Raw genomic sequence first — 26,161 nt, 5'->3', positions numbered from 1 at the left:
AACCGGTTTGCGGTGTCGACCTCAGCCTCGACATTGGACCTGCTCCTAGCGCCTGGTCTGTCGAGTCAGCCTCCAAGTTGGACCGAAAAGGGTTAAAACACTTTGACATATACCAATGGGAAAATCTTTGTAATGATCTGTGTGAGGAAATAGGATAGATATTATTATCTTAATTTTATGAGTGATGGAATTGAGAGAGGGAGAGAGAGAAATACGTCGTATCACACAATTCTTTGTTTTTTATTTTATTTATTTATTTTTACTAGTAATGTATGTTTTTACTGACTTTTAGAGAGGTAGGGAGAGGGATAGAGAAATATAAACATCAATGAGAGAGAAACATCACTGATTGGCTGCCTCCTGCACACCCGCTACTGGGGATTGAGCCCACAACCCCAGGATGTGCCCTGATTGGGAATTGAACTGGTAACCTCTTGGTTCATGGGTCAATGCTCAACCATTGAGCCACACCAGCCAGACTAAGTGCTTTAATCGGTATAATAGTTTTGATAGATACTAGGGATTGGTCCATCTAGTGTGTCCTCCAGTACTGAAGAGGTCGGAAAAAGAAAAACAACATTTCCCAGGCCCTTTTAGCAGGTGAGAAGGGTGGCCCGGCAGAGGTTCTCCAGTCTGGCTCTTAGTATGATAGGTGTTGAGCAATAAATGGTAGCAGTAGCAGGTTTATGCTAAAATATAACTGTGGTGTTATTAAAAATGTTTCTTGGTTGATGTTGTTTTTGCCTGAGTAACATTCAAGCCTGGCTTTTAAGGGCCTCATGGAAACTTGTAAATAATAGCACAGAAGAAATCCCTTTCCTTTCAAATTAGTGAGAGTGGATTCTGTATTTGCAACTTTGATTTCTGTCTGATGCATAGGCCAAAAGAATTCTCTCTTAAGGGAATACCCAAGTTAACTAAGATCATGCCATAGCTGGTTTGGCTCAGTGGATAGAGCATTGGCCTGTAGACTGAAGGGTCCTGGGTTCAATTCTGGTCCAGTGTGGAGCCAGCAGGAGGCAGCCAATGTGGAGCCAGCAGGAGGCAGCCAATCAATGATTCTCTCTCATCATTGATGTTTTTTTTCTCTCTCTCTCCCTTTCCTTTCCTCTCTGAAATCAGTAAAAATGTATTTTAAAAAAAAGCTGGCTTGACTTTTAAATATCAGGTAAATGAATTAAATTTCCCATATAATAAAATATTGTAAAATATAAATCTAAGAGGTTTAGTTACAAAGGATTGTAGAAGCTAAGAGTTTTAGTTACAAAGGATTGTAGAAGATAGTGCATTTGAGTATCTGAGGAGTCATTATGCAGAGAAAGGAGTTAGTGAAGTCAGTTGAAGAGCATGTTCTTAGGGCAAAATTGCCTTTATCTCTCTCACACACAGTATATTAAAATCATGCTCAAATTGTGATCATGGTTATATGAAAAAAGCAAGAGGCACACTAGTGTCCCCAAATCAGTGAGAATTCAGTATCACAGAACGAGAGAAGTTTCTGGCAATGAAAAATGAATTACTGCTAAAGAAAATGGGGTTAAAAAGGACCAGAGAAAGAAAATTTCAATGAATAATATACTTAAAAATAGTACTGCATGAAAATAGCAACCGTTATTCTAAATCATCTCATATATTTGGCCAGTTGTGGTCTAACTACTAACAAAAACTAGAAAAAACACTATAAGAAACTATGAAGTTAGAAATGATTATACTTAAATGTGCATGGACCTATAACATCAATTGAATCTTTGAGTTGCTAGATTATATTCTTGAATATTTATTCTTACCCTTTTCCTTGGGCAAGCACATTATACAAGTTGCTATTTACTTCTTGCTTTTCTTTGCTTTTTGATGCTAGAGGCTCTCAGTGAGATTTGCTGTTTTATCTTCCTCACCAAATATTCACAACCTACAGTGATAACCCAAAAGAAGGAATTAACTTTTTTCCCCTCCTGGCTTTACCCTTTTACCCCCTACATCCCAAAAGTATTTATTGCTACCTCCTCTGCCCCCCCCCAATATTTTGACCTCTTCTTTCTTCCTTCACTTATGGCCTTTACCTAGTTCAGTAAAGATTGGTTTCAACCATTCCTGCAGGGAGGCATTTGGAATTAAGAGTCACTACTGATAGTCCACCGGCTGTGGACAGTTGAACGTCTAACACTGTGTAACTGATAGCAAACGGCTGATGAGGGCCTGAAACAGGAACATTGGCACAGTTAAGAAATTGGAAGTTTCATGGGAATAGCTTTGATTTTGACATGATAAATCTTCACATAAAAAGACAAAATATTAATATGGTAGTGAGGAAATGGTTGCCTTTTAAGAACTCCACCTTTATTTAATACTTTGGGGACTAACAGCCTCCACTTGTTTGCTTTTTTATTGTGTTTCTATAACCTTTGTGTTGATACCGAAGAGAGTGAGACCAAAAATTATATGACTTGCTCAGGATTTCATAGTCAGTTAGTGAACAAGCTAGGTGAACTGGCTGTTGAGCCTGCATACAGATCTTCACTATTAATTAGGCTTTGGGGGTGAGAAGAAAATTCATGCAATTCTTTTGGTATTACACTGGGAGTATTATTTGGAGCTGGCTGAACTTTCTTCAGGGAACCATCTAACCCAGGCATATAGAAAATTCCTGAGATGCTAAAACTATTACATATATAAATAATGTAGCCAAAGAATGCTGGGTCAAATTTTATACTTTTAAGGGATAAACCAATCTTTATATGTTGTCGGGGATTTTCAGGCGAGGTTCAGACATTTAGCTTAAGATATGAAAACCAACTAAAGATTTAATGAAAAAGAATTGCTTTTTAGAGCCACAGTTATGTATATCACAATGGAGACACTTATTAGTTGCATGAATTTCATTTTTTTTTTCATGGAGTACTTTCTTTAAAAAAATATTTTTTTAAAAATTGTATATTAGTTCTTTTATCTCAGATGAATAATTAGCAGACATTTTCCGTGAAGGGCTAATAGTTTAGGCTCTGTGGGCCATGTGCTGTAGGTTGCAACTATTCAACTGTGTTGTTGAGGTGAGAAAGCAGCCAAAGAAATGCATGATAATAAAAAACGGCTGTGTTCTAAAGAATTATTTATGTATACTGAAATTTGAATTTCATGTAATTTTCATGTCATAATTATTCATTTGATGTCCCCCGCCTCCCCTGCATTTGAAAATGTAAAAGCCATCCTTAGCTTGTTGGTTGTACAAAGCAGGGTGAGCTGGATTTGGCTTGTTTTCTATAGTTTGCTGACCTTGTCTTAGATAAAAGAACTGAGAATCCAAGAGTTCCCAAACCATTTTACCTGCTACTTGTTAATAACCTTAAATTTCTCAGACTAGATTTACACTGGCGGGTAAGTAAAATGAAAAGACAAAGTTGCTGTTAATTTTTGTGTGAAAGATAACTAATTTTTATAGCTCATTTTTTTTGTTGTTTTATCTACACAGTAAACTTTATAGTTTCCAGGGATTTCCGAGAGAGGTACATTCTGCTTAGGGTTTTGCAGCTGTGTTATAAACAAGAGTTTTCAACATTCTTCCCCCCGCCCCCTTTTATTGATCTTATATTCTCCTCGTGGAGAGAAGTTAGTGGCAGTGTAACTTTTTCTTAGTACATCATTATAATAATTATTCACCATAAATACTAGTTATTATAGTGACAATTTTCAATACACAATGTACACATTCTTTTTCTTTTCCAATGCAGGTAAGTTTTTAATCCCTTGCTTTTCACTACCAAAAAATGTGCCATCTTTAAACAATCAAAAGATAAACTCTACAAAAGGCCTTACTAAAACCTTTGTACTCTTAAGCTTTAAATTACATTTTTGATAGAAAACTTGTTTTCTATGCTTATTGACTATTTCTCTATCCTCTTTGGAGAAATGTCTATTTATATTATTTTCCATTTAAACAGTTGGGTTATTTGTCTTTTCAATATTGATTTGGCCTTGAAGGTGGGAATTCTGCTCCCTTTGAAAACCACTGCTAAGGGGGGCCTGGAGCAATGCTTGGTCTAGGGCTAATTATTCCCCACTATTGAGGCAAGGCCCTTGTATGTACTCTATCCAATGTCCATGAGTCGTGGTGAGAACAAGCCTCTACCCAGGCCTGTATGAGTACTGTTACCTCAATCCTTTGTATAGTTCTCTCCCTAGCCCTGGCTACTTTCTTCCCATATACGTATGTGCTGATCAGTAGTAACCTGAATACTCAATGGGGGGCCTCTGAAGATCTTCTGAGTTCTCTTTGTAGTTTTCTTTCCCAATCCCTGTCCTGTGCACTTTAGCTGCCACGATTTCCCTGGATTTTCAGCTTTGTCTCTTCAGCTCAAAGAGTTTGCCAGGCTCTGCCTTAATGTGTCCTCCCTGTCTGTGGCCTGGAAAGTCTCTGAAGGTAGTAAGCTAGGGCTATCAAAGGGCTCCTCCCATTGGTTTCTCACTGCTAGGGATTACTGCTCTTTATTGCATGATGCCCAGTGCCTTCACAACCATGTGAGAAAAATGTATTTTATCCATTTTTTGTTATTTCAGATAGGAAAAAAAATCTGGCCTTTATTACTCTGCCTTGGAAGGAACCAAATTGTAACTTTTAAAAAAAAAACATATTTTATTGATTTTTTACAGAGGAAGGGAGTGGGATAGAGAGTTATAAACATCGATGAGAGAGAAACATCAATCAGCTGCCTCCTGCACACCTTCTACTGGGGATGTGCCCGCAACCAAGGTACATGCCCTTGACTGGAATTGAACCCGGGACCCTTGAGTCCACAGGCCGACGCTCTATCCATTGAGCCAAACCCGTTAGGGCCAAATTGTAACTTTTAATAAGCCTTAACCGTGAGTTTGAAGATAATGAGAGGGGGATAAAACACAACCAATAGTTTAAAATGACAACCATATTTAGCTACGTTCTGAGTCCATAGGTCCTGCTGATGTCCTTACAGCTCGCAAGCCTGAGTCTACATAGCAGCTGCTAGCTTTTCCCTCTACCATGAGAAGGTTTCCTTTATCATAAAAATGTTTGTTCCATGAAAATTGTCTCAAACATTTAAAGAAGGGTCTTCCTCTCTTCCTCCCTCCCTTCCTCCCTCCTTCCTTCCTTTTTTTCTTTCCTTCCTTCCATTTAGGACCTAGTTGACATCATCCTCCCCTCTACCCTGCAAAAAATAGTCTATGGGCTCCAAAGTTCAATTCAAGCTCCTACCTTTTAGGAACTTTCAAATTCAGAATAGCTGTTCCCCAATGAATAACAAACAAAATCAAACCCCTAGTGCCCAGTCTTAGCCTGGGAACCCCATTATACCAGAGCATGTTATTATATGTTGAATCAATTAATATGCACTGGTGCATATGGCATGTATATGGTGTATTAAAAAACACACAGAAGGGTGGCCAGAGACATGTACCTGAAATCTTAATTGAACCATAAATATAATGTTAATTTAAAAAAGAAAATTTGATTTTTAGTTCTTGTTCCTTTTCATTTTGGTTATTCCCCCGTCTCTGGCTGTTTTGATTCTACAGTGTTTTCTTTGATTTTCAAGCTTATTTATAAACAATATAATCACTTTTAGAAAGTGGAGCTATACTTTTAAATGCAGCAAAGGGACTTTCTCTTTAAAAGAACCATGTAGATATCTTTTTATAAAGCAAACTAGAGGCCTGATGCACGAAATTCGTGCGAGTACCTCAGCCCTCACAACCACGGTGGCTTCCTCAGCCCTCACAGCCCTGGCTTTGTCCAGAAGGTTGTCTGGAAGGTCATCCGGCTGTCCAGTCTAATTAGCATATTATGCTTTTATTATTGTTGGTAATATTTTGTGATGTGTCTATTTGGCCCTAAGTTTTCCTTTTATTTTTTTACTTCTAGAGTTTATTCATATGATCATATAAGTTTTTATATATAAAATTTTTATGTATTCATAAGTTTTCATGTATTACTCATATGTACAAGATGTACTTATATAAATCTTTGTAGAATATATATCATAGTACTTTATTCAAGAGGGCATTTCATACCTGATTTTTTTTTTAACATATCCTCAGGTGAGGAATTTTTCTTTTTTAAATTGATTTCAGAGAGAGGAAGAGAGAGGGAGAGAGAGAGAGAAACATCAATGATGAGAGAGAATCATTGATTGGCTGCCTCCTGCACACCCCCCACTGGGGATCAAGCCTGAAACCTGAGCATGTGCCCTTGACCGGAATTGAACCCAGGACCCTTCAGGCTGATGCTCTATCCACTGAGCCAAACAAGCCAGGGCCATACCTAATTTTTTGAAGATTAAAAAGATCATATTTGATAGAAAAGGGACAGAAGGAATCCAGTAGAAGGAAACTTTCTGAATCTTGTTCTTGTGGTATTTTCAAGGACTTCAGTAAATTGCTTTTATATAGAGAGTGGGATTTCTTGAAGGTAAGTGTAGTTTATTTGTATATACTTTAAAAGTGAAATTTCCTATTCATTAAATGTCAAAGTAATAGCATTATAAGAAAGATGGGAATGATATTTCAAAATAATAGACTCCCTATGTGTAGAATTTATAAAGCCTGAATGCTAATATTCTAGATTGAAAGAAAATTTGTTGCACCCCTTTTCCCCTAGTTAATTAGGAAAATAGCCATTTTATGCTGACACAAGTCAATTAGACTGTGAACTAGCTAAATTCTATAAACTAGCTAATTTTGTCAATAGCTGGAACATGTTGCTCTTATCTAGAACATTCCTCTGTGTGTCCTCAGACACGTCAGGAAGTGGGAAGTTCCTCTCTGTGCCTCTTATATTTTGTACGTGAGCCCAGCTTACTGTGTCACAGCATTTGCTGATTCTCATTTGTGAACTTGGGCTGTAAAATTGCTTCATATTGACCTGTATATCCTGGATGCCTATGATGGAGTTGTGTTTATAGGGAACAACAAATGTTTGTCAAAGGGAAGTTGGAGATGTTCATTCACATATTTATTCAGCAACACATTTATTTGCACATTGAATATATTATATGTAGGCAATAGAGTAGGCACTATTTTAGACCATGGGAATACTGTGGTGACCAGAACCAATGCAGCTTTTGCTCTCATTAGTCATATAATTCAGGAGAAAAACAGGCTTTGATACAAATCATTACAATAAGTGATAATGAGGATTGTGATAGGAAGCAAAGAATCCTACTGTAGGATCTGCCTTAGCAATGGGGACCGAAGGCTTCCCAGAAGAAGTGATGTTTACATTGGGACCAGATATGAGCTGGAATCATCCGGAAAGGGTTGGGAGAATTGTGGGGGAGGGAGGGTAGTGAGACCAGTAATAGGAAGTTTAGGTACTGAATCTTTATTTCAGGAATGACGGTTTCTCCCAATAGTGCTACTTGTTTGGCTGTTCATATTACCTAATGGAGACAAAGACTGTAATTATTGTTCAGTGTTTAAATAATCTTTCTCTGAGTATGACTCTTGTGCCAGTTGGTCAACATCTCAACTTGTTAGTCAAGAACACAATTCTTTTTTGATATATATTTAGCTTTAGTATATGAAGTCAAAGACAATATTCTACACAGGCTATCACAACTTTCCAATTCAAAATCGTGACAAGAAAAGATAAACTTTTTGTGCAGAATCATCTGCTCTCTAAATTTTGGAGGTCACTTTAATTTTTCAGTCTCCTAGCTGCAATTCTGACTTTCAGAAAAAGACATAAAAATCACCATTTACTGGTCTTGAAATTTTGTCATCTCTACTAGAAATTTCCTGAGAAAATAACAGCTAATACTTGAGTGCTTTCCATGTTCACCTATTGTGCTAAATATATATTATGAAATACATATAAGTAATATTTTATCCTTTTCTTATAGGTAAGAATACTACAAGTAATAAATGTCCAAGTTTCAAAACTAGAAGTGGTGGAGTAGAATCTCATCTCAGAAGTATCTGGTTCAGGAGCCTGAGTTCCTTACATGGAGTTGCTTAGGAGAGCTGAATGTGATATGTTAACATGCTGAGGTCGCCTCAGACCCTCTTCATAGGCTTTTTCCATTATGAGGAACACCATTCTTTGTTTAATAAAAATTATTTATTCCATTTTCTTTATGCTAAAGTTCATGAATAAGTGAAAACTAATACATTCATGGAGTACTGTGAATAAAATAGGCCCTTTCATATGTTGTTGGTGAGATGGCTGTATTTTGGAGACTTAAAACTCATTTGCTTTTTGACTCAGCAATTCTACTTTTTTGAATTTATCCTACAGCTAAATTTGATCATATATGCAAAGATATATGTCATGGTGGTTCTTTTTTGTTGTTGCTGTTGTTAATCCTCACCCAAGGATATTTTTCTATTGATTTTTAGGGAGAGTGGGAGAGAGAAACATCAATGTGAGAGAAACACATTAATTGGTTGCCTCCTGCATGAGCCCTGACCAGGGAGGAGCCTGCAACCAATGTATGTGCCCATGACCAGAATCGAACCCCAGACCCTTTGGTCCGCAGGCTGACACTCTATCCACTGAGACAAACTGGCTAGGGCTCATGGTTGTTGTTGTAGCATTGTTTAAGCAGAAAAAAGTTGGAAATGATTGTGTGCCCGGTAAAATAAGTATATCAGTAAAATGTGACCTTAGTCAAGTATTAATAAGAATAATACCAACTAATCAGTCTTCACTAAGTACTAAGCACTGCTCTTACTTATGCTCATTAAATTGTAGGTATTATTATTATTAGCTTCATTTACAGAGGTTAAATGACTTGTCCAAGGTGGTAGGACAGAGACACAAGCAGAATGGCTTCACAGCCCACACTGTTAATTACTGTGCTGTATGGCTCCTGGTCATCTGTATTCTAATGTGAAAAGAAAATAATTTGGTAAGGAAAATGAGGAAATTGTTGAAAGTTTTTATAGTATACCATTTATGTAAAGAATCTCTGTCTCTATCTTCTATATGGTCCATTTATAACAAATATCTATGTTTTCTTGTGACATAAAATCTCTCTAAAATATGTTCATATAAATGTGTTTGAATATATGAATATATTAATAAAATATACACATGTAAAACAAATATAAATATATACATATAAATACACATATCTACACACATATGCACACACACAAAATATGGAAACATTTCTGGACAGGTAGACAAGAACTTAATGGGTGTTTTGGGGGATTCGTATGGAGACTGAAAAAAATGTTCACTCTGTACTCTTAAGTATGGTGAATAATTTAAAACCAACGAGCACATATTGCTTTTATAACACAAGCTTAAATTGAAAAACTTAAACACTGGATGTGGTAGTTCTTAAGCAATTATGTTGTTGATTTTTGAATTAAAAGTATATTTTATTGATTTCAGAGAGAGGAAGGGAGAGAGAGAAACATCAATATGAGAGATAAACAGTTGCCTCCTGCATGTGCCCCAACTGGGGATCCAACCTGCGACCTGGGTATGTGCCCTGACCTGAAATCAAAACCATCACCTTTTGGTGTATGGGATGATGCTTTAACCAACGGAGCCACACTGGCCAGGGCTGAATTGTGCACTTTTAAAAATGAATGAACTCCAGGGGCAGGGACCATTTCCTCATTTTCTGAAAGCACGTTAATGATTCCTCTACCCCTAAACATCTCCCCCTTTCCAACCCTGATCTCTTCTAGCTTCTGCCCTTCCCTGGTGGAGGGAGGGAGCAGGGAGCTCTCGCCCCCCACACCCTCTTGCTTGCATCTGTATATAGTGTGAGCAGCAAGTAGCCCTGTTCCCTCCCTGCCCCTACCCCTCCTCAATGTAATGGCCTTGGATATCCCATCTATAATAATAAAAGTGTATTGTGCTAATTAGACCAGATGTCTTTCCGGACAACTTTATGGACGAAGCTGGGGCTGTGAGGGAAGCTTGGGTTCCAGGTGCCTGCCGGCAGCCAGAGGGAAGCTGGTGCCGGCAGCTGGGGGAAGGAAGGCCTACTTTTGCACGAATTTTGTGCATCAGGCCTCTAGTTTAATAAAGACAATTCAATCAGCTCTTTCTTGACCCCCCCAAAAAGAATGAGTATACATTGCTTTTATAATAAAGTGCATTTTAATGGAAAAGTTGTAATAATAGTGGACAGATTTATTTACTAGTTATATACTATGAAATATTATTTTTGTGTCTAGGTTTGGGATATGATTTATTTATTATATTGACAGTTTAGGATAAAAATGCCCGTGTTAAACTTTTATCAGAGGGTTGCTGTCTTATCTTAATCTAACATCCATTGAATTGGAGGGTAACTCAATGTAGGTTTACCTTATTCTGATACACAAGATTGTATCCAATTGAAGCCTTAGTAATGAAAGCTTTCAGAGAAATGAGATTCAGCAAATGCAGAAGTTGACAGCAATTTTACTAGACGTTGTTAGTCAATTGAGCACAATTTTCTTGCAGGAAAATGGTATCCTGCTTCTTAAATGACAGAGCATTTGTCAAACACAAATGTCAGTTTGAAACTGCATTGTTTATTTAATGAGACAGTGCTCCAGTGTCAGTGGACAGTACTTTAATATTATGCTTAGTCATGGAATGTGCTTGGGGTCAGGCTGGATGGTAAATGCTGACACAGGCATAGCTGAAACCTCACGCATGACTTACTTGGGGCTGTGTTTTTCAGGCGAAGCTCTGAAAGTATCAGCGGAGAGATTTGCAGATGACCCCTGCTACCTCCCCAAAAGGGAGGCTGTGGTTCAAGCTGCCCGTGCCCTGCTGGCTGCCGTTACCAGACTCCTCATCCTGGCAGACATGATTGATGTCATGTGTCTGCTGCAGCACGTGTCAGCTGTGAGTAAAAGATGGCTTCGTTTCCCTTGGCATTGCTCTCCCTTCCAATTCCATTCTCTGAACCTGGCCTCCGTCTTAGCACATTCTGGCCTCACCCTCATTTCTTAATGTCACCCACCAGAAGCTGACTGAGTTGAGCTTTGAAACAAATGTATATTTCAAAAGAACAAAGCCAAAAGAATAAAGCCAGTGGAAACTCAACAGCAGAAGATGGCTTATACATGAGGAAATGGCTAGGAGAAAATTCTAGGCTATTGACCACTTAAATTATGATGTCCTCTGTAAATTCATGTGTATAATAACATAATTATAGAGGTAAAGTAAATAATATGTATAAATATAAGTAAGTGGAAAAAGAAACTTTAAAACTTAAGAAGACAGTTGACGTTTATCCTAGTTTGTAAGTGAATATTACTTTGCCAGATCCTCTTGATTCAAGATAAACGGTGCATGTTGACAGGTATCTGTGATACCTGCAGTAATCCATTATGAAAATGTACAAATGGATTTAATATGTGTAGAGAATATATTTTAACTCAGTGACTGGAAAGGAAGCAAGATACCTGCTTGCTTTCTTTTGCTTGACAAACCCATTCATGAAGGTTTAGTAGAAAGAGAATTTTATTAAAGGCTTTTTAAATTTAGTTTGATCAAGTCAACTCACTAATAGTATCCAAATGAGAAGGATGTAAAGAACCTCTTGGAATCTCAGCTTGATCTTCTGCTTTAAAAAGGACCCCCACTCTTCTGTTCCTAAATACATTTGCCTGGTGACTGTAATATCACTACTCTATTAAACAAATGATGGCTTTGTCTGATTGACCTTTTTGTCAAAATCCTTTCTTCTAAAGGTTAAGCTAAACCTTTGCATCTTTATTTTACTCCCTAATGTTTATTTTAACCCAAACTAGAGAGATCTCCCCTTTTTACTTTCATATGCCTTTCTTTTTATAGCTTTATTACTGCAAAAAAGCAATTCGGTACTTCGTTTTGTTGTTTAAGTAGCTTTTAAGGAAAGGGAGTAGTTTTTATCACCAGGAGCTATCTACTGGTGGATTTGTAGGTGAGATAATTGAGCAATGTTTCTTGTTCCTTGGTTATTGGTTTATTGAATACCTTTAAAAAAAGTCCCTAAACATTTCTGAGTCGTACCAACTCCCCCCCATATGAGAATGTAGACACTAATAAATGCTGTAACCAAGAAATAAGTAGGCATGATTAAGTGCCAGGAAATTTCTAGTTCCAGTGATGCAATATTTGTTTATATTATATTTTATTTTTAGTTGTTGTTATTCTTCAACCGAGGATATTTTTTCCCACTGATTTTTAGAGAGAGTGGAAGGGAGAGGGAGAGACAGAGAGAGATAAACATTGATGTGAGAGAAACACATCAATTGGTTGCCTCCTGCAAGTGCCCTGACGGGGCCAGGATCGAACCTGCAAGCGAGGTACATGCCTTTGACTGGAATCGAACCTGAGACCCTTCAGTCTGCAGGCCAATGCTCTAACCACTGAGCAACCAGCTAGGCCTATTTATATTTTATATTCTAAATTTATTGAGATAGGGAAGACTGAAAGGCTTCTCTGAGGTAAAAATTTCCACCTGTATTATCAATTAGGAGATGACTATATTTACAAAGACTCCAAGCACCTTCACTACCACTTTACTTGAATGCCACTAACTACTAGGTCCAGTACTAGGCAATTCACACACATCATGTCATTTAAATGAAGTGGGAAGTAATGGTAAATCAAAGAGAGCATTTTTTTAGGATAAAAATTGTAGTTTATATTTATTGAATTTTTATAATGTGCGAAGCACTGTGCTGGATTATCTCCTTTAATTCCGTCCTCATAACAACTCTATGACTATGATTTCTATTTAAAAATTTTATTTTACAATTACAGTTCACATACAATATTATATTAGTTTCAGGTCTACACCCCTGTTATTAGACATTTATATAATGTCTGAGTGATCACCTGGATAAACCTAGTACCCATCTGACACCATACATAGTTATGACAATATTATTGACTATATTTCCTATGCTGTACTTTACATCCCATGATTGTTTTTATAACTGGGAATTCCTAATCCCTTCACCTTTTTCACCCATTCCCCCAACCTCTCTCCCATGTGACAGTTATGAATTTGTCTCTGTATTGATGAGTTTCTATTTATTTTGATTTTTAGATTCCACATATAAGTGAAATCATATGGTATTTGTCTTTTTCTGTATGACTTATTTCATTTAGCATACTACCCTCTAGGTCCATCCATGTTGTTGCAAATGGCAAGATTTCATTTATTCTATGGCTGAATAACATTTCATTTTATATATGTACTAGAGGCCCGTTGCACGAAGAGATTCGTGCAATAGGTCTTCCCTTCCCCTGGCTGCCAGCACCGGTTTTCCTCTGGCACCCAGGACTCGGGCCTTTGCTCCAGCTGGAGCCTTCGGTCCTCGCGGCTCTGGACGGAGCCTTCAGTCTTCGCTCCACTGCTTCGCCCCTATGTATGCAAATTAACCACCATCTTTGTTGGGTTAATTTGCATACTCCTGATTGACTGGTGAGCATAGCAGAGGGACAGTTAATTTACATGTTTGTCTATTATTAGGTAAGATCACATCTTTATCCACTTGTCTATCAGTGGACACTTAGGTTGCTTCCATATCTTGCCTATTGTAAATAATGCTGCAATATACATAGGGGTGCATATATCTTTTCAAATTATTATTTTGAGTTTCTTCAGACCAAGGTAGTTCTATTTCTAATTTTTTGAGAAACTTCTATATTGTTTTTCATAGTGGCTGTACCAATTTACAGTCCCACCAACAGTGCATGAGGGTTTTATTTTCTCTACATCCTCGCCAACATTTGTTGTTTGTTGATTTATTGATGATAGCCATTCTGACAGGTGTGAGGTGACATCTCATAGTTTTAAATTGTATTTCCCTGATGATTAGTGGTGTTGAGCATCTTTTCATATGTCCATTGGTCATCTATATGTTCTGTTTAGTGAGAGGTCTACTCAGGTCTTCTGCCCATTTTTAAATCACGTTGTTTTTTAGTGTTAAGCTGTATGAGCTCCTTATGTATCTTGGATATTAATTCCTTATCAGATTTGTCATTGGTGAATATCTTCTCCTATTGAATAGGTTGTCTTCTAGTTTTGTTGATTGTTTCCTTCACTGTGCAAAACCTTTTTAGTTTGATGCAGTCCTGTTTTTTCTTTTGTGCACCTTGCCTGAAGAGACATATCCAAAAAAATTCCTAAAAAACAATGGCAAAGAGTTTATTGCCTGTGTTTTCTTCTGGGAATTATATGGTCTCTGGCCTTACATTTAAGTCTTTTTAACCATTTTGAGTTTTTTTCTTGCATATGGTGTAAGAAAGTTATCCAGTTTTTATTTTTGCGTGTAACTGTTCATTGTTTATTGGAGAAACTATCTTTACCCCATTGTATATTTTTGCCTCCCTGGTCATAGGTTAATTGTCAATACAGGTGTGGATTTATTTCTGGGTTCTCTCTTCTGTTCCATTCATCTATATATCCGTTTTTTTTTTAATGCTAGTACCATGCTGTTTTTATTACTATAGCCTTGTAGAATAGTTTGATACCTACAACTTTGTTCTTTCTCAAGTTTGCTTGGGCTATTTGAAGTCCTTGTGGTTCCATATCAATTTTAGGATTTGTTCTTGTTCTATGAAAAATGCTGTTTTGGATAGGGATTTATTTCATTGAATCTTTAGATTGCTTTGGGTAATATGGACATTTTAATGATGTTAATTTCTGTCCATGAGCACAGTTTATCCTTCCATTTATTTGTAACTTCTTCAGTTTCTTTCTTCAGTGTCTTATAGATTTCTGGGTACAGGTCTTTTCTGTTATTGTATAAATTTATTCCTTGGTATTCTCTTTTAAAAAAAATGTTATTATTAATTTTAGAGAGGAAGGGAGAGGGAGAGAGAGATAGAAACATCAGTGATGAAAGAGAATCATTGATTGGCTGCCTCCTTCATGCCCCCTACTGGGGATCGAGACTGCAACCCGGGCATCTGCCCTTGACCGGAATCGAACCCGGGACCCTTTAGTCCGCAGGCTGATGCTCTATCCACTGAACCAAACCAGCTAAGGCCCTTGGTATTCTTTTTGATGCAATTGTAAATAAGATTGTTTTCTTTTTTTTATTTATTTTTATAAAATATGTTTTTATTGATTTCAGAGAGGAAGGAAGAGGGAGAGAGAGATAGAAACATCAATGATGAGAGAGAATCATTGATAGGCTGCCTCCTGCACACCCCCCGACTGGAGATCGAGCCCACAACCTGGGCATGTGCCCTTGACCGGAATCGAACCTGGGGCCTTTCAGTTCGCAGGCTGACGCTCTATCCACTGAGCCAAACTGGCTAGGGCAAGATTGTTTTCTTTTAAAAAAAAATATTTGTATTGATTTCAGAAAGGAAGGGGGAGAGAGAGAGAAACATCAACGATGAGAGAGAATCATTATTGGCTGCCTCCTACATGCCCCGAACTGGGGATCGAGCCCATAAGCTGGGCATGTACCCTGACTGGGAATTGAACCATGACCTCCTGGATCATAGGTCAAGGCTCAACCACTGAGCCACACTGGCTGGGTGACAGTGAGATTTTTAGTTTTAGATTTGCTACTTCATAGGTGCAGATTTCTTATACTGTTACCAAGTATAATTGAATCTAGAATGTCATTATGCATACCAATGGAGATTAAAACAGTAGTAATATGTTCCAAAATGAAAATAAACACCTGGAGTTTTTTTTTTTATTGATTCAGCCATGCTATGTCTTTTGATTGGAGCATTTAGTCCATTCACATTAAAAGTAATTATTAATAGGTATGCAGTTATTGCCATTTTATTGTTTTCTGATTGTTCTTGTTGTTTGTCATTGTTCCTTTCTCTTGCCCTCTTCTTTTGTATGTTGATGACTTTAAAAAGTGTTGTATTTGGATTCCTTTCTCTTTTATATCTTCTGTACATTTTTGGTATGAGCTTTATAGTTGGTTGATCCACTGATTTTACTAAGAATTTGCTCTTGTCAGTGAGAATTTTTTCTTTCCTATATTTTCTTATTCATATTTTTGATCTTTTCTTTTCTACTTAATGAAGTCCCTTTAACATTTCTTGTAATTCTGGTTCAGTGGTAATGAGCTTTTAAAGTTTTTTTCTTGCCTGGGAAACTATCTCTTTTGATTCTAAATGATAGCCTTGCTGGGTAGAGTAATCTTGGTTGTAGGTACTTGGTTCTCATCACTTTGAATATTTTGTGCCATTCCCTTCTGACCTGCAAAGTTTCTGTTGAGAAATCAGCCTATGGTCTTATGGGAGCTCTTTTGTACAAAATTAACTACTTTTCTCTTGCTACTTTTAAGGTTCTCTGTTTGTCTTTAGCCTCTGGTATTTTAATTATTATGTGTCTTGGTGTGGGTCTCCTTGGGTTCATCTTCATTGGGATGAACCCAAAGAGACGCACACTTCCTGGACTTGTATGTCTGTCTATTTTCTTCTCTAGGCACTTCCTGAACTTGTATGTATGACTATTTTCTTCTCTAGGATAGGGAAGATTTTAGTCATTATTTCTTCAAATAGGTTTTCAATCTCTTGCTCTCTCTTTTCTCCTTCTGGTACCCGGATGATGTGAATGTTGTTATGCTTGATGTTGTCCCAGAGGTCTCTTACACTATCCTCATTTCTTTTGATTCTTTTTTCTTTTTGTTTTCTACCATCTTGTCTTCCAGATCACTGATATGATTATCTGCTTCATCTAACCTGCTGTTTATTCCATCTAAAGTATTCTTCATTTTAGTTATTGTATCCTTCATTTCTGACTGGTTTTTTATGGCCTCTATCTCTTTGTTGAAGTTATCACTAAGTTTATCTATTATTCCCCTAAGTTCATTGAGCATCCTTAGAAACCAGTGTTTTAAACTCTGTATCTGGTTAATGCTTATCTCCTTTTCATTTAGTTCTTTTCTTGGAGTTTTGTCCTGTTCTTTAATTTGTGATATGTTTGTTTGTCTCCTCATTTTAGCTGACTCCCTGTGTTGGTTTCTATGTATAGGTGAATCTACTACATCTCCCAGTCTTGGCAAGGTGGCCTTATGTATTAAGTGTCCTGTGAGGCCCAGTGATGCACTCTCCCTGGTCACCTGAGCCGGGTACCTTAGCTGGGTGCTCCATGAGTGTCACTTGTGTGGGTTCTGTGCACCCCACTGTTATAGTTGAGCCTTAGCTGCTGTTGGCATGTTAGTGGGTTGGTTTGACCTTCAGGCTGACTGGCTATGAGGGCTGGTCATGACTACGGCAGACAAGCTGTTGTGTGTAGGCTGACTCCACAGAGTGGGAGTTGCCGTAGTGGAGCTCTGATGTGTCATTTGTGAAGTTGATTGGATAGTGCTCAACCAGCCACTGGGTGTGTTCTGTAGCCTCTTAGGAGGGGACCAAGCAGGCCAATGTCAGCTACCATTTGTGCCTGGCTTGGGCTGCCTGGTGGGAGCACAAAGTGATCTGCAATTCTTTGCCACTTATGCTGGGTGTAGAGGTGCTTGAGAGAAGCTATGCTGTGAACTGAGGCCACTTACCACTAGTGTCGTGCTTGGGACCCGTTGGTGGGCACCATGATTTGAGCTGAGGCCAGCGAACACTTGTGCTGGGCTGGTGGCCACTTAGTTGCAGTTACATTCCAAGCCAACACTGGCTGCCTCTTATGCCAGGCCTTGGGCCACCTGATCTGAGTTACAGTGCAAGCTGAGACTGGTTTTCACTGGTGCCAGGCATGCTGCCGCTTAGTGAGAGGTACAGGGCATACTGAGGAAATAGACCAATGTCATTATAGAAATAGGTCCAGTTTTAATAACTTCTTTTGCCAAATACATAGTTTACATTTGCTACCTACATTGCTATAAAGCTTTTGTGTACTTAAAAATGATTCTGGATATAAAGAATATTTATAATGTTGCCAGAAAGTCACATATTACCATATTGATAGCTGAGACTTTTTGAGACCAGCTTTTATTATTAAAAGGAAGGTATGTACCAGCAAAAAGAGTTTTTAAAGCTTCTTTTTATTAAGAAATATTAGCACTTTATAAGAGGAGAAATTAATGTTTAATTAAGAGCTGTTAGAAGCCAAGTATATTCTGCACAAAATCCTAGGAAAAATACACAGAGAGATATTAAGGTTTAAAGAAAAAAGTAAGTCACAAGTCTGGTATTGAAGATGGAATAGGAAAAAGTAGAAAATAGAGACAGATAGGGCACAAATATCTGGTTCTGTGCGAATTTCATACTGGAAACTTTAGGGACAAAGATAATTTAGATCATGTGAAAATGTTAACTTCTGAAAAGGACCAAGTAGCCCCAATTTGATCAGCTTATTAACCCATTCAGCAAATGCTTATTTTTGGGGTGCTTACTGTATGCCAGCCTTCACACTATGTGCTAGGGATTCATATTTAGAAAAAATAACACCAGGGTCCTGCTCTCCTGGAATTTATAGACTAATTAAGAAATCAACAATATAAGTTATTATGCTAGAGGTTGGTGTAAGGTGTTAAGGAGGCATGATGGCAGCTGTATCAAGGGAGAGTGTTTTGAGTGAATAATGCTTGACCGAGTTTGGAGAGAGAACTAGACAAGGGAGGTAGTGAAGGAAGAGAGCATTTTAAGTGGAGGGAATGTATATTCTTGAAGACCATTCATACTTATGAATGGCTGAGACGAAGGATGATTGTATGGGAGGAATGAGTTGAAGTTGAAGAGAGTGGGCATAGATCTACTTGTGAAAGGCTATGTGCTAAGTTAAAAAGTTTGAACTATAGTCTGAAACGAGGGTGGGAACCATTAAAGAATTTTAAGCAGGAAAATTATATAAGTAAATTTATATGTTAGGTCCATTACTCTGTCAGCAGTTGGCAAGGGGGCCAGATTGGAGGTAGAGAGCCAGTAATGAAGCTGATGCATTCATTTGGTGGTGAAATGATGGGGTGGGGTGAGGAACGAATGAGAGAGATGGAGGAGGAACAGTACAATTTGGAAAGTGATTGGAATCTGTTCAGAGGGAAAGGGAAGTAGCAAGCAGCCTTCTAGGAATTTGGTTGGGCATTGAGGACACTGGTTTTTTGCATATAGAGAAGCAATTTACGAGCTTTAGACATACTGGACTTGAGGCACATATGAAAGATAGTAGATACTACAAATATATTGGAGCGCAGGAGAGCAAATAAAACGAGATAGATTATGTTTGTAGTGATATGCTTTCATTTCTTTTTTATTCCTTTTGTGTAACTTCTATGGGTATTTTAATTCTCCCACACATAGACTTTATGTTGTTGTTGTCACAATTTACATCTATTCATGTTATGTATTTTTTTTACATATTTTAGTTAGTTTTAGTACATTTCTCTTTGAACTTTAATTTTTAAAAATCCTCACATGAGGGTATATTTTCATTGACTTTAGAGAGAGAGGAAGGGAGAGAGAGAGAAACATTGATGTGAAAGAGAAACATTGATTGGTTGCCTCCTATACACTTCCTGACTGGGGATCGAACCCACAACCTAAGTATGTGCCCTGAATTGGAATTGAACCCACCACCTTTCGGTGTATGGGATGATGCTGCAACCCCCTGAGCCACTGGACAGGGCAAGAACTATCTTTCTGGTTGTTACAGTTCCATGGGACCCGGGAACATAAGCCTCCCTGTCCTCCAGGCTAGGAGATCTTGGGGCACCCCTGGGCGGCCACCATAGAAACTGGGCCATCAGACATGTGTAGACGCTCCACTTTGTGAGAGACTGGTGCTCTGCAGCCTGTTAGTGGGAGAGTGTAAAGATAGTGACCACTGGCTGGAGCAAGGCAGAGGGGGAGTGTAAAGATGGCAACCTCTAAAAAAAGAATAAAAATAAAAAAGAAGAAAAAGAAAAAAATGGCCCCGAGACTATCCAAGCAGGCCTCTGCCTTGCAGACCAATGTTATAAAATAAACAAATGAGTCTTTTTTCATGTAAATTTGGGGCTCATTTCAAAGGACTGCTTTAGCACTGGCCATAGGGTGGGTGAGTCTGTGTGGAGCCCTCTAGGAACCTGTTCTTAGGCAGCTACAGCCCCAGGAGTCTGGTGGCTGTGAGCCCCACTGGTCTTCAAAGCCAGGTGTCTTGGAGGCTCATCTCTCAGGTGCCTGTCTTAAGAGTTGGGGTGCCTGATGTGAGGTACGAACCCTTCACTCTGCACGGTGCTCTGTTTTTTTTTTTTTTTAAGTTTCTTCCTGATTGTGGGTTGTTCCATTGCGGGGTGGGGTTTATGGCGAGAATGTGTCTCTACCTGCTTCGGTATGGTTTCCGGCTTGTTTACCTGATGTGAAGTAGTATCTCCACCTTTGTTTAGGGTCCCCCGCCCGCCCACCCCCCCAACATAATTGTAGATTCAGTGTGTCCATGGGAGGAGGTGAATTCAGGATCTTCCTACATTGCACTTTTTTTAAAAAATATATCTTATTGATTTTTTTACAGAGAGGAAGGGAGAGAGATAGAGAGTTAGAAACATCAATGAGAGAGAAACATCGACCAGCTGCTCCTGCACATCTCCTACTGGGGATGTGCCCGCAACCCAGGTACATGCCTTTGACCGGAATCGAACCCCTTTCAGTCCGCAGGCCGACGCTCTATCCACTGAGCCAAACCGGTTTCGGCCTACATTGCACTCTTGAATTGGAACTCGAACAGAAAGGAAACAGGCGAGAAAACACCCTTGGGTGCGGGTTTACAGCACTTACTTTTATGGAAATATTTGGGCTAAGAGATAGTGTTTGCATGTTCTCATTCTCGCCTGCCCTGTGATATTTGATACGATAGCCAAATAGGACAGAATTTGCATTTGTTTCTCAGAGAAAAGACCATCTTAATATTCAGTTGTGACATTTTAGAGTACACCCAGGTTTGTTTTGGGTTCAGATTTATTCACTGGGCTTTTTTTTTAAGGTTTACATTTTGTCTGTAATGAGTTAAAAATATCAACATTCAACAAATTATTTTGGGATTCTTGAATTATTTTAAATTACCACCCAAAACTTTGAACAGGTACAATCCAGGCAATGCTTAAGGTAAGGTTCAGATTTTACTGAAAGATATTTGACATTAACTCAAGCACAGTGGCCTATTGGAATGAAAAATCTTCAAATTGAGTTAATGTCAAATATCTTTCAGTAAAACCTGAACCTTACCTTAGCATTGCCTTATTTTTATCTTTTTTACTTCTGCTTCATCTACAAGGTAAAATTAATGCTTTTATTCTTTAGCATCTTTAAGTGTATATGTGGGCAGGTATTGATGGAGAGTGTTTAATGGGATCTAACAAAAAGCTACTCTACAGATTTTATGACATCCCCTTGATAATTATTTGTTTTTATACATGAAAAAATCAACTTAAATGAATGAATCATCATAGTTTGAGTATTCTGAGCTATTTAGTATCAATCAATGGAGGCAATATGTCCTGATAATGAAAGTTCGAGCTAAAATCTCCACATTATGCAGACTCTGACCTTTAATGAAAACAGTTTGTGGTTATGCATCCTTACTGGATTTCCTCTCTTACTTCTTTGGCTGTAGATGGGTTATCTGGAATTATTGGTTTTCATGTTTCTTATTTTGAATGTATTAATGTATTAATCCGGAAGTTTCTATTTGGAGTTGTATAAAAGTTCACATAGATGTGAGGAAGAAATATCTAAGAAGTAGAGTAATATTTCTCAGGGAATAGATTGATTGGCAAAATAGTTTGTATTATTTATAGATAAAATTACTTAAATTGTTTAAAATTGTAGGCCTGGTATTATTTTGATTTGAACATAGAATAGACCAAGGAATAGAGCAAGGCACAGAAACAATCACATAACATAATAAAACAGCGAATATAATGGTTATTAAAATTATATTAAAGAAATTTGTTTACTCTGCCACAAAATGGGAAAATGAGCAGACTTCGGCTGCGTTTGAACTGATGGGTGGGACTGGTTCCCATTTAAGGCTCTGAAAATTCTTCCTGTGATTTGAGGCCCAATTCAGTTTCCCTCATGTCTTTTATCTGGCCCGAGTCTCCTATCAGGGAGTCTTTTCTGTTTCAGCACATGTTACTTTTATCTCCTTTTTGCATTCTCTTCACTCACTATGCCTTGTTTGAGCTAATGATAAAGTAGCAAGAGCACAGCATTGTGGTCAAAACCCATTTCAAACTAGGAGTCCAGTTGACTCACTGGTGAAATGGGAAGGGAGCTAGGGCCTCCCGTGGTTCCTGTGAGACTTAGATGGGAAGGCATAAAGTAGTGCCTGGACCTGAGCAGGCACTCAGAGTCAGAGTCCTTCCTATTTTCGAGTTTCATGCCTAGCTTTCCGGCAGCCTGTCAGTTCATTTAGCGCAGGAAACGTGTTTTATATTCACAGTGCCTTGTGCACAGTAATGTCTAAAATATCGCATTGTTGAATGTAATTTACCAGCCTGCTGTGGAAGCTTAGTACTGTTATTTTTTATTTCCTTTTCCTCTGCCATCTTGGTTTGAGATAAACACGTTGCTTTTGTGAAACTGAGGATTTAATTCAGCAGAATGCCGTTATAATCTGACTTATTCCATGGCGTTTGAAATAGTAAGGGTCAAATCATTTCCCCGGAAACTTAATCATATTCTGTAAAATCCTATTAGCCTGTCTCATACCATCACAGTCACAGTGGAGTTCTGGTGTGTTTAAGATGGTGAAGTCTCTGTAGAAATCTATCTAATGGCACACAGTGAGCATATGGAAAACAAATGACATAAAGCGAGAGGAAATGCAAATGTCTTGCAAATGACATTACTTGACATTTGCAATCACTAATCCTCCAAAGTAGGCGCTAATTTACTAAAATAAACCAAGAATTCAATTTGTTGTGAGCTCCCTTTGCTTAATTAATTATTAGTAGCAGAACAATATTCTGCGCTACACTGCAATTTGTCTCCTTTGTGTTTATCTAGTATCTGACTTAGAAATGAACAGAAGCCCTGGCTGATGTGGCTCAGTTGATTGGGCATCCGTACACCAAATGGTTGCCAGTTCGATTCCTGGTCAGGGTACAAGCCTGGGTTGTCGGTTTGATTCCCAGTTGTGGGGGTGGGCAGTGGGGGGGTGGGAGAGGCAATATCGATGTTTCTCTCTCTTTCCCTCTCCTTTCCTCTCTCTCTAAAAATCAAAAATATTTTTTAAAACCATGAACGGAAACATGCTGATTCAGCAGAACTGATTTTGTAGCTCACCTGTGTTATAAAGCAGGAATGAATAAATGTTTGCTGAACACACTGCGTATGCTTCAGTCATCAAAACGTTAGTTTTCTTACCTTCCCAAAACATAAGATCTGAGAGAGCTTCCTGGCGGAAACTTGCTGGGTGCCTCTTCTGCAGAGATATTTCTAAAGAGATAAGCAACTGTTTTTACATAAATTGTTTTCATGGTTGGAATGTGAGAGCTCTTTTAACACTTTCTCATTGTGATTTGAAATTATACATACATTCATTGTACATTTTTTCTTTAAAAGTAGCTGTGTATGCTAAGACATGAAGAGTTTTTTTTTTTTAAATCCAGTATACTCTTTTGTTGAAATGAAGACTAAGTGGGCTTTCATTTATGCAATAACGTTGGTGTACATTTTCTTACTCTTTTTAAAAAAATATATTTTATTGATTTTTTTACAGAGAGGAAGGCTGAGGGACAGAGAGTTAGAAACATCAATGAGAGAGAAACATCAATTAGCTGCCTCCTGCACACCCCCCACTGGGGATGTGCCCACAACCAAGGTACATGCCCTTGACCAGAATCGAACCTGGGACCCTTGAGTCCACAGGCTGACGCTCTATCCACTGAGCCAAACCAGTCAGGGCCATTTTCTTATTCTTCAGAATCATTTTTAATTATTTTATTGAAAGGCAACTAGTTTGTATTTGTTATATCTGTTTCAACTTTTCTCTGTTAGCTAGTTAGACCTTTGAGGGAAAATAATGCTGCTGTACTAATTATTTACTTTCGTTTTAAATTTCAGTTTCAAAGGACATTTGAATCTCTTAAGAATGTTTCCAACAAATCTGACCTCCAGAAAACCTATCAGAAGCTTGGGAAGGAGCTGGAAAATTTGGATTATTTAGCCTTCAAACGTCAGCAGGTAGGAGCGGGAACTCTCCTTGTGGAGATGATGGATACTAGGCTTTGTGCTGTCACGCCTGTCAGTTTAGGTGGGCCTGGGGCACTTACCTTCCAATGTCTAGGGCAGAAACAGGCTGTGCTATGCTGTGTTGACCGGTCTCTTCATATGACTTCCTGTGGCGTTCCCTGGGGGTCTTGCTTTCAGATGTGCACTCTGGGGGTTTCCACATGTGTCCTTTTACTTAAAGAAAACTCCTGCTGGCTTGTAAAGGTACAACTTCCCTTCAAGTAAGGATGCTTCATTGGCATAAAGGGAACCTCTGTGAATGCTGGACCAGGTGGCTTTTATATTGACAGGGGGATGCTTGAGAAAAATCCCCTGAGGACCAGGTAAAGGATGTGGTTGTACATACAACATTAAGGAAAAAAAGTCATAAATATGCCAAACTATGAATCAACCTTTGCTTTTCTTATTTGATCTCTGAAGATGAGTAAGTTCTCTAAATGTATAAGGTTGAAGAAAAATATACTTTACAAATGCAAATCTTTTTGCCTCCTTGAATAGATTTCAAGATAAATTCTGAGCCCAAATAGAACTGGTTTGCTTTTAGGATTAATATTTTGTGATATTAACAATAATTCTGTGTGTTTGTGAGATTCGACCTTTCCCAAGCTGGACCTTCATCCGTTTCTTCACAGCCACTAGGGGTCAGGGTTGTCAAGCTTTTACTGTGACAGAATGTTTATTCCCATCAGAACTGCCAGTGAGATGTTTAAATGAGGTGGCATGAAGTTTGGGAATGTGCTCACTGATGGATAGCGTCTAGAAAAATGACTGAGTGGGTGACGCGGATGGCCAGGCACCAAGTCCATTACTTAAGAGTCGTTCCTGTTAGTGTGGCAGAAGGTGTGACTCTCTGGCCATTGCCAATTTCACAGATTTTGGATCTATGGGATGGGGGTTTTCAAAGCAAGACTTGCTATGTGTAGTCACACCTCATCAAGTCAGCATAGTATGGTGAGGAAATACTGACTTGAAAAGAGAATTGTGTTTTAGGTTTTGCTTTATCGCAGACCTTACGTGAGCATTTAACCTTTCCAAGGCCCTATTTTCCTAGGAGCTATATTTGTTTTGTAGAAAGTTCTGGGGCAAATGCAATACATTTATATGAAAAAGGACACACTATCCATTTATGTTTTTTTAAACCTATTTTTAAATTAGTGAGGGCCTAGGTATTAATTAGCACATGCGACGAAGCAGTTTACAGTTACTGAGCTTCCGGATTCTGCTGCTTGAAATTCACACCACGAGTCACTGCTCTGGCCCATGCAACTTTCAGTACAGTTTGTGTCCAAGAGCCGTATTTTACCTCTGAGGAGCATTTGAGTTGGCAGGCAGTAGTCACTGTTCCCTCTTCTTATCCTTTCCCATTAACACATTTTCAGTGATTAGATTCTTACATTAGCTAATTGTCACTTTGGAAAAATGGGAATGCTTCAAGGACAGACCTCTGGGAGAATGGCATTGAGGACAGACAGGTAAATTGCATGTGTATGTGAGAAAAATATGGGCATCAGGGGCATATATATATATGTATATATATATATATATAAATTATATATGCTATTTATAAATGACAACTATCTGCCACATAGTGTGTTTAATACAATTATGGATTAGACAATTAAATACATTATAAAGGGCTTGGTTTTATGAACACCATTTTACAGATGAGCAGACTGATAAGAGAGTTAAGTAATTTGCCTAAGATCACCGGGGGAATAAGACACGAGGCTGGTCTTCCAGGGTAAATCAGTCTGACTCTATTTTTTTTTATTTTTTAATATTTTTTTATTTTTCGCTTAAAGTATTACAAAGGGTATTACATAAGTGTCCTTTTTTTCCCCCCCGCCCTTGACACACCCCTACCCTCCCTTACCCCCCAGTGTCTTATGTCCATTAGTTTTGCTTATATGCATGCTTTTAGTCCTTCGGTTGATCTCTTACTCCCCTCCCTCCTGCCCCCCAACTCTCTCTGCTTTCCTTTTCTTTTGGCAATCAGTTTGAGGCAGCTCTGCCTCTGTATCTATTATTGTTCAAAAGTTTGTAATGGTCTTTATTATCCAT

At 38.3% G+C, this 26,161-nt stretch overlaps 1 protein-coding gene across 1 annotated transcript in view; it reads left to right on the top strand.

Annotated features, from left to right (window-relative positions):
• Positions 1 to 26,161, top strand: part of CTNNA3 (catenin alpha 3) — a 1,251,491-nt gene that overhangs the window by 48,063 nt on the left and 1,177,267 nt on the right. Inside the window, exons 4-5 of the mRNA XM_006089723.3 lie at positions 10,659 to 10,825; positions 23,933 to 24,052. Of these exons, the coding sequence (XP_006089785.1) occupies positions 10,659 to 10,825; positions 23,933 to 24,052 (287 nt within the window). The remainder of the gene's footprint in view (positions 1 to 10,658; positions 10,826 to 23,932; positions 24,053 to 26,161) is intronic.

The sequence above is a fragment of the Myotis lucifugus genome, unplaced genomic scaffold, assembly GCF_000147115.1.
Source record: "Myotis lucifugus unplaced genomic scaffold, Myoluc2.0 scaffold_62, whole genome shotgun sequence".
NCBI classification, from domain to species: Eukaryota; Metazoa; Chordata; class Mammalia; order Chiroptera; family Vespertilionidae; genus Myotis; species Myotis lucifugus.
Note: the sequence above shows the minus strand (reverse complement) of the source record. Positions and strands in the feature narration are given on the sequence as shown.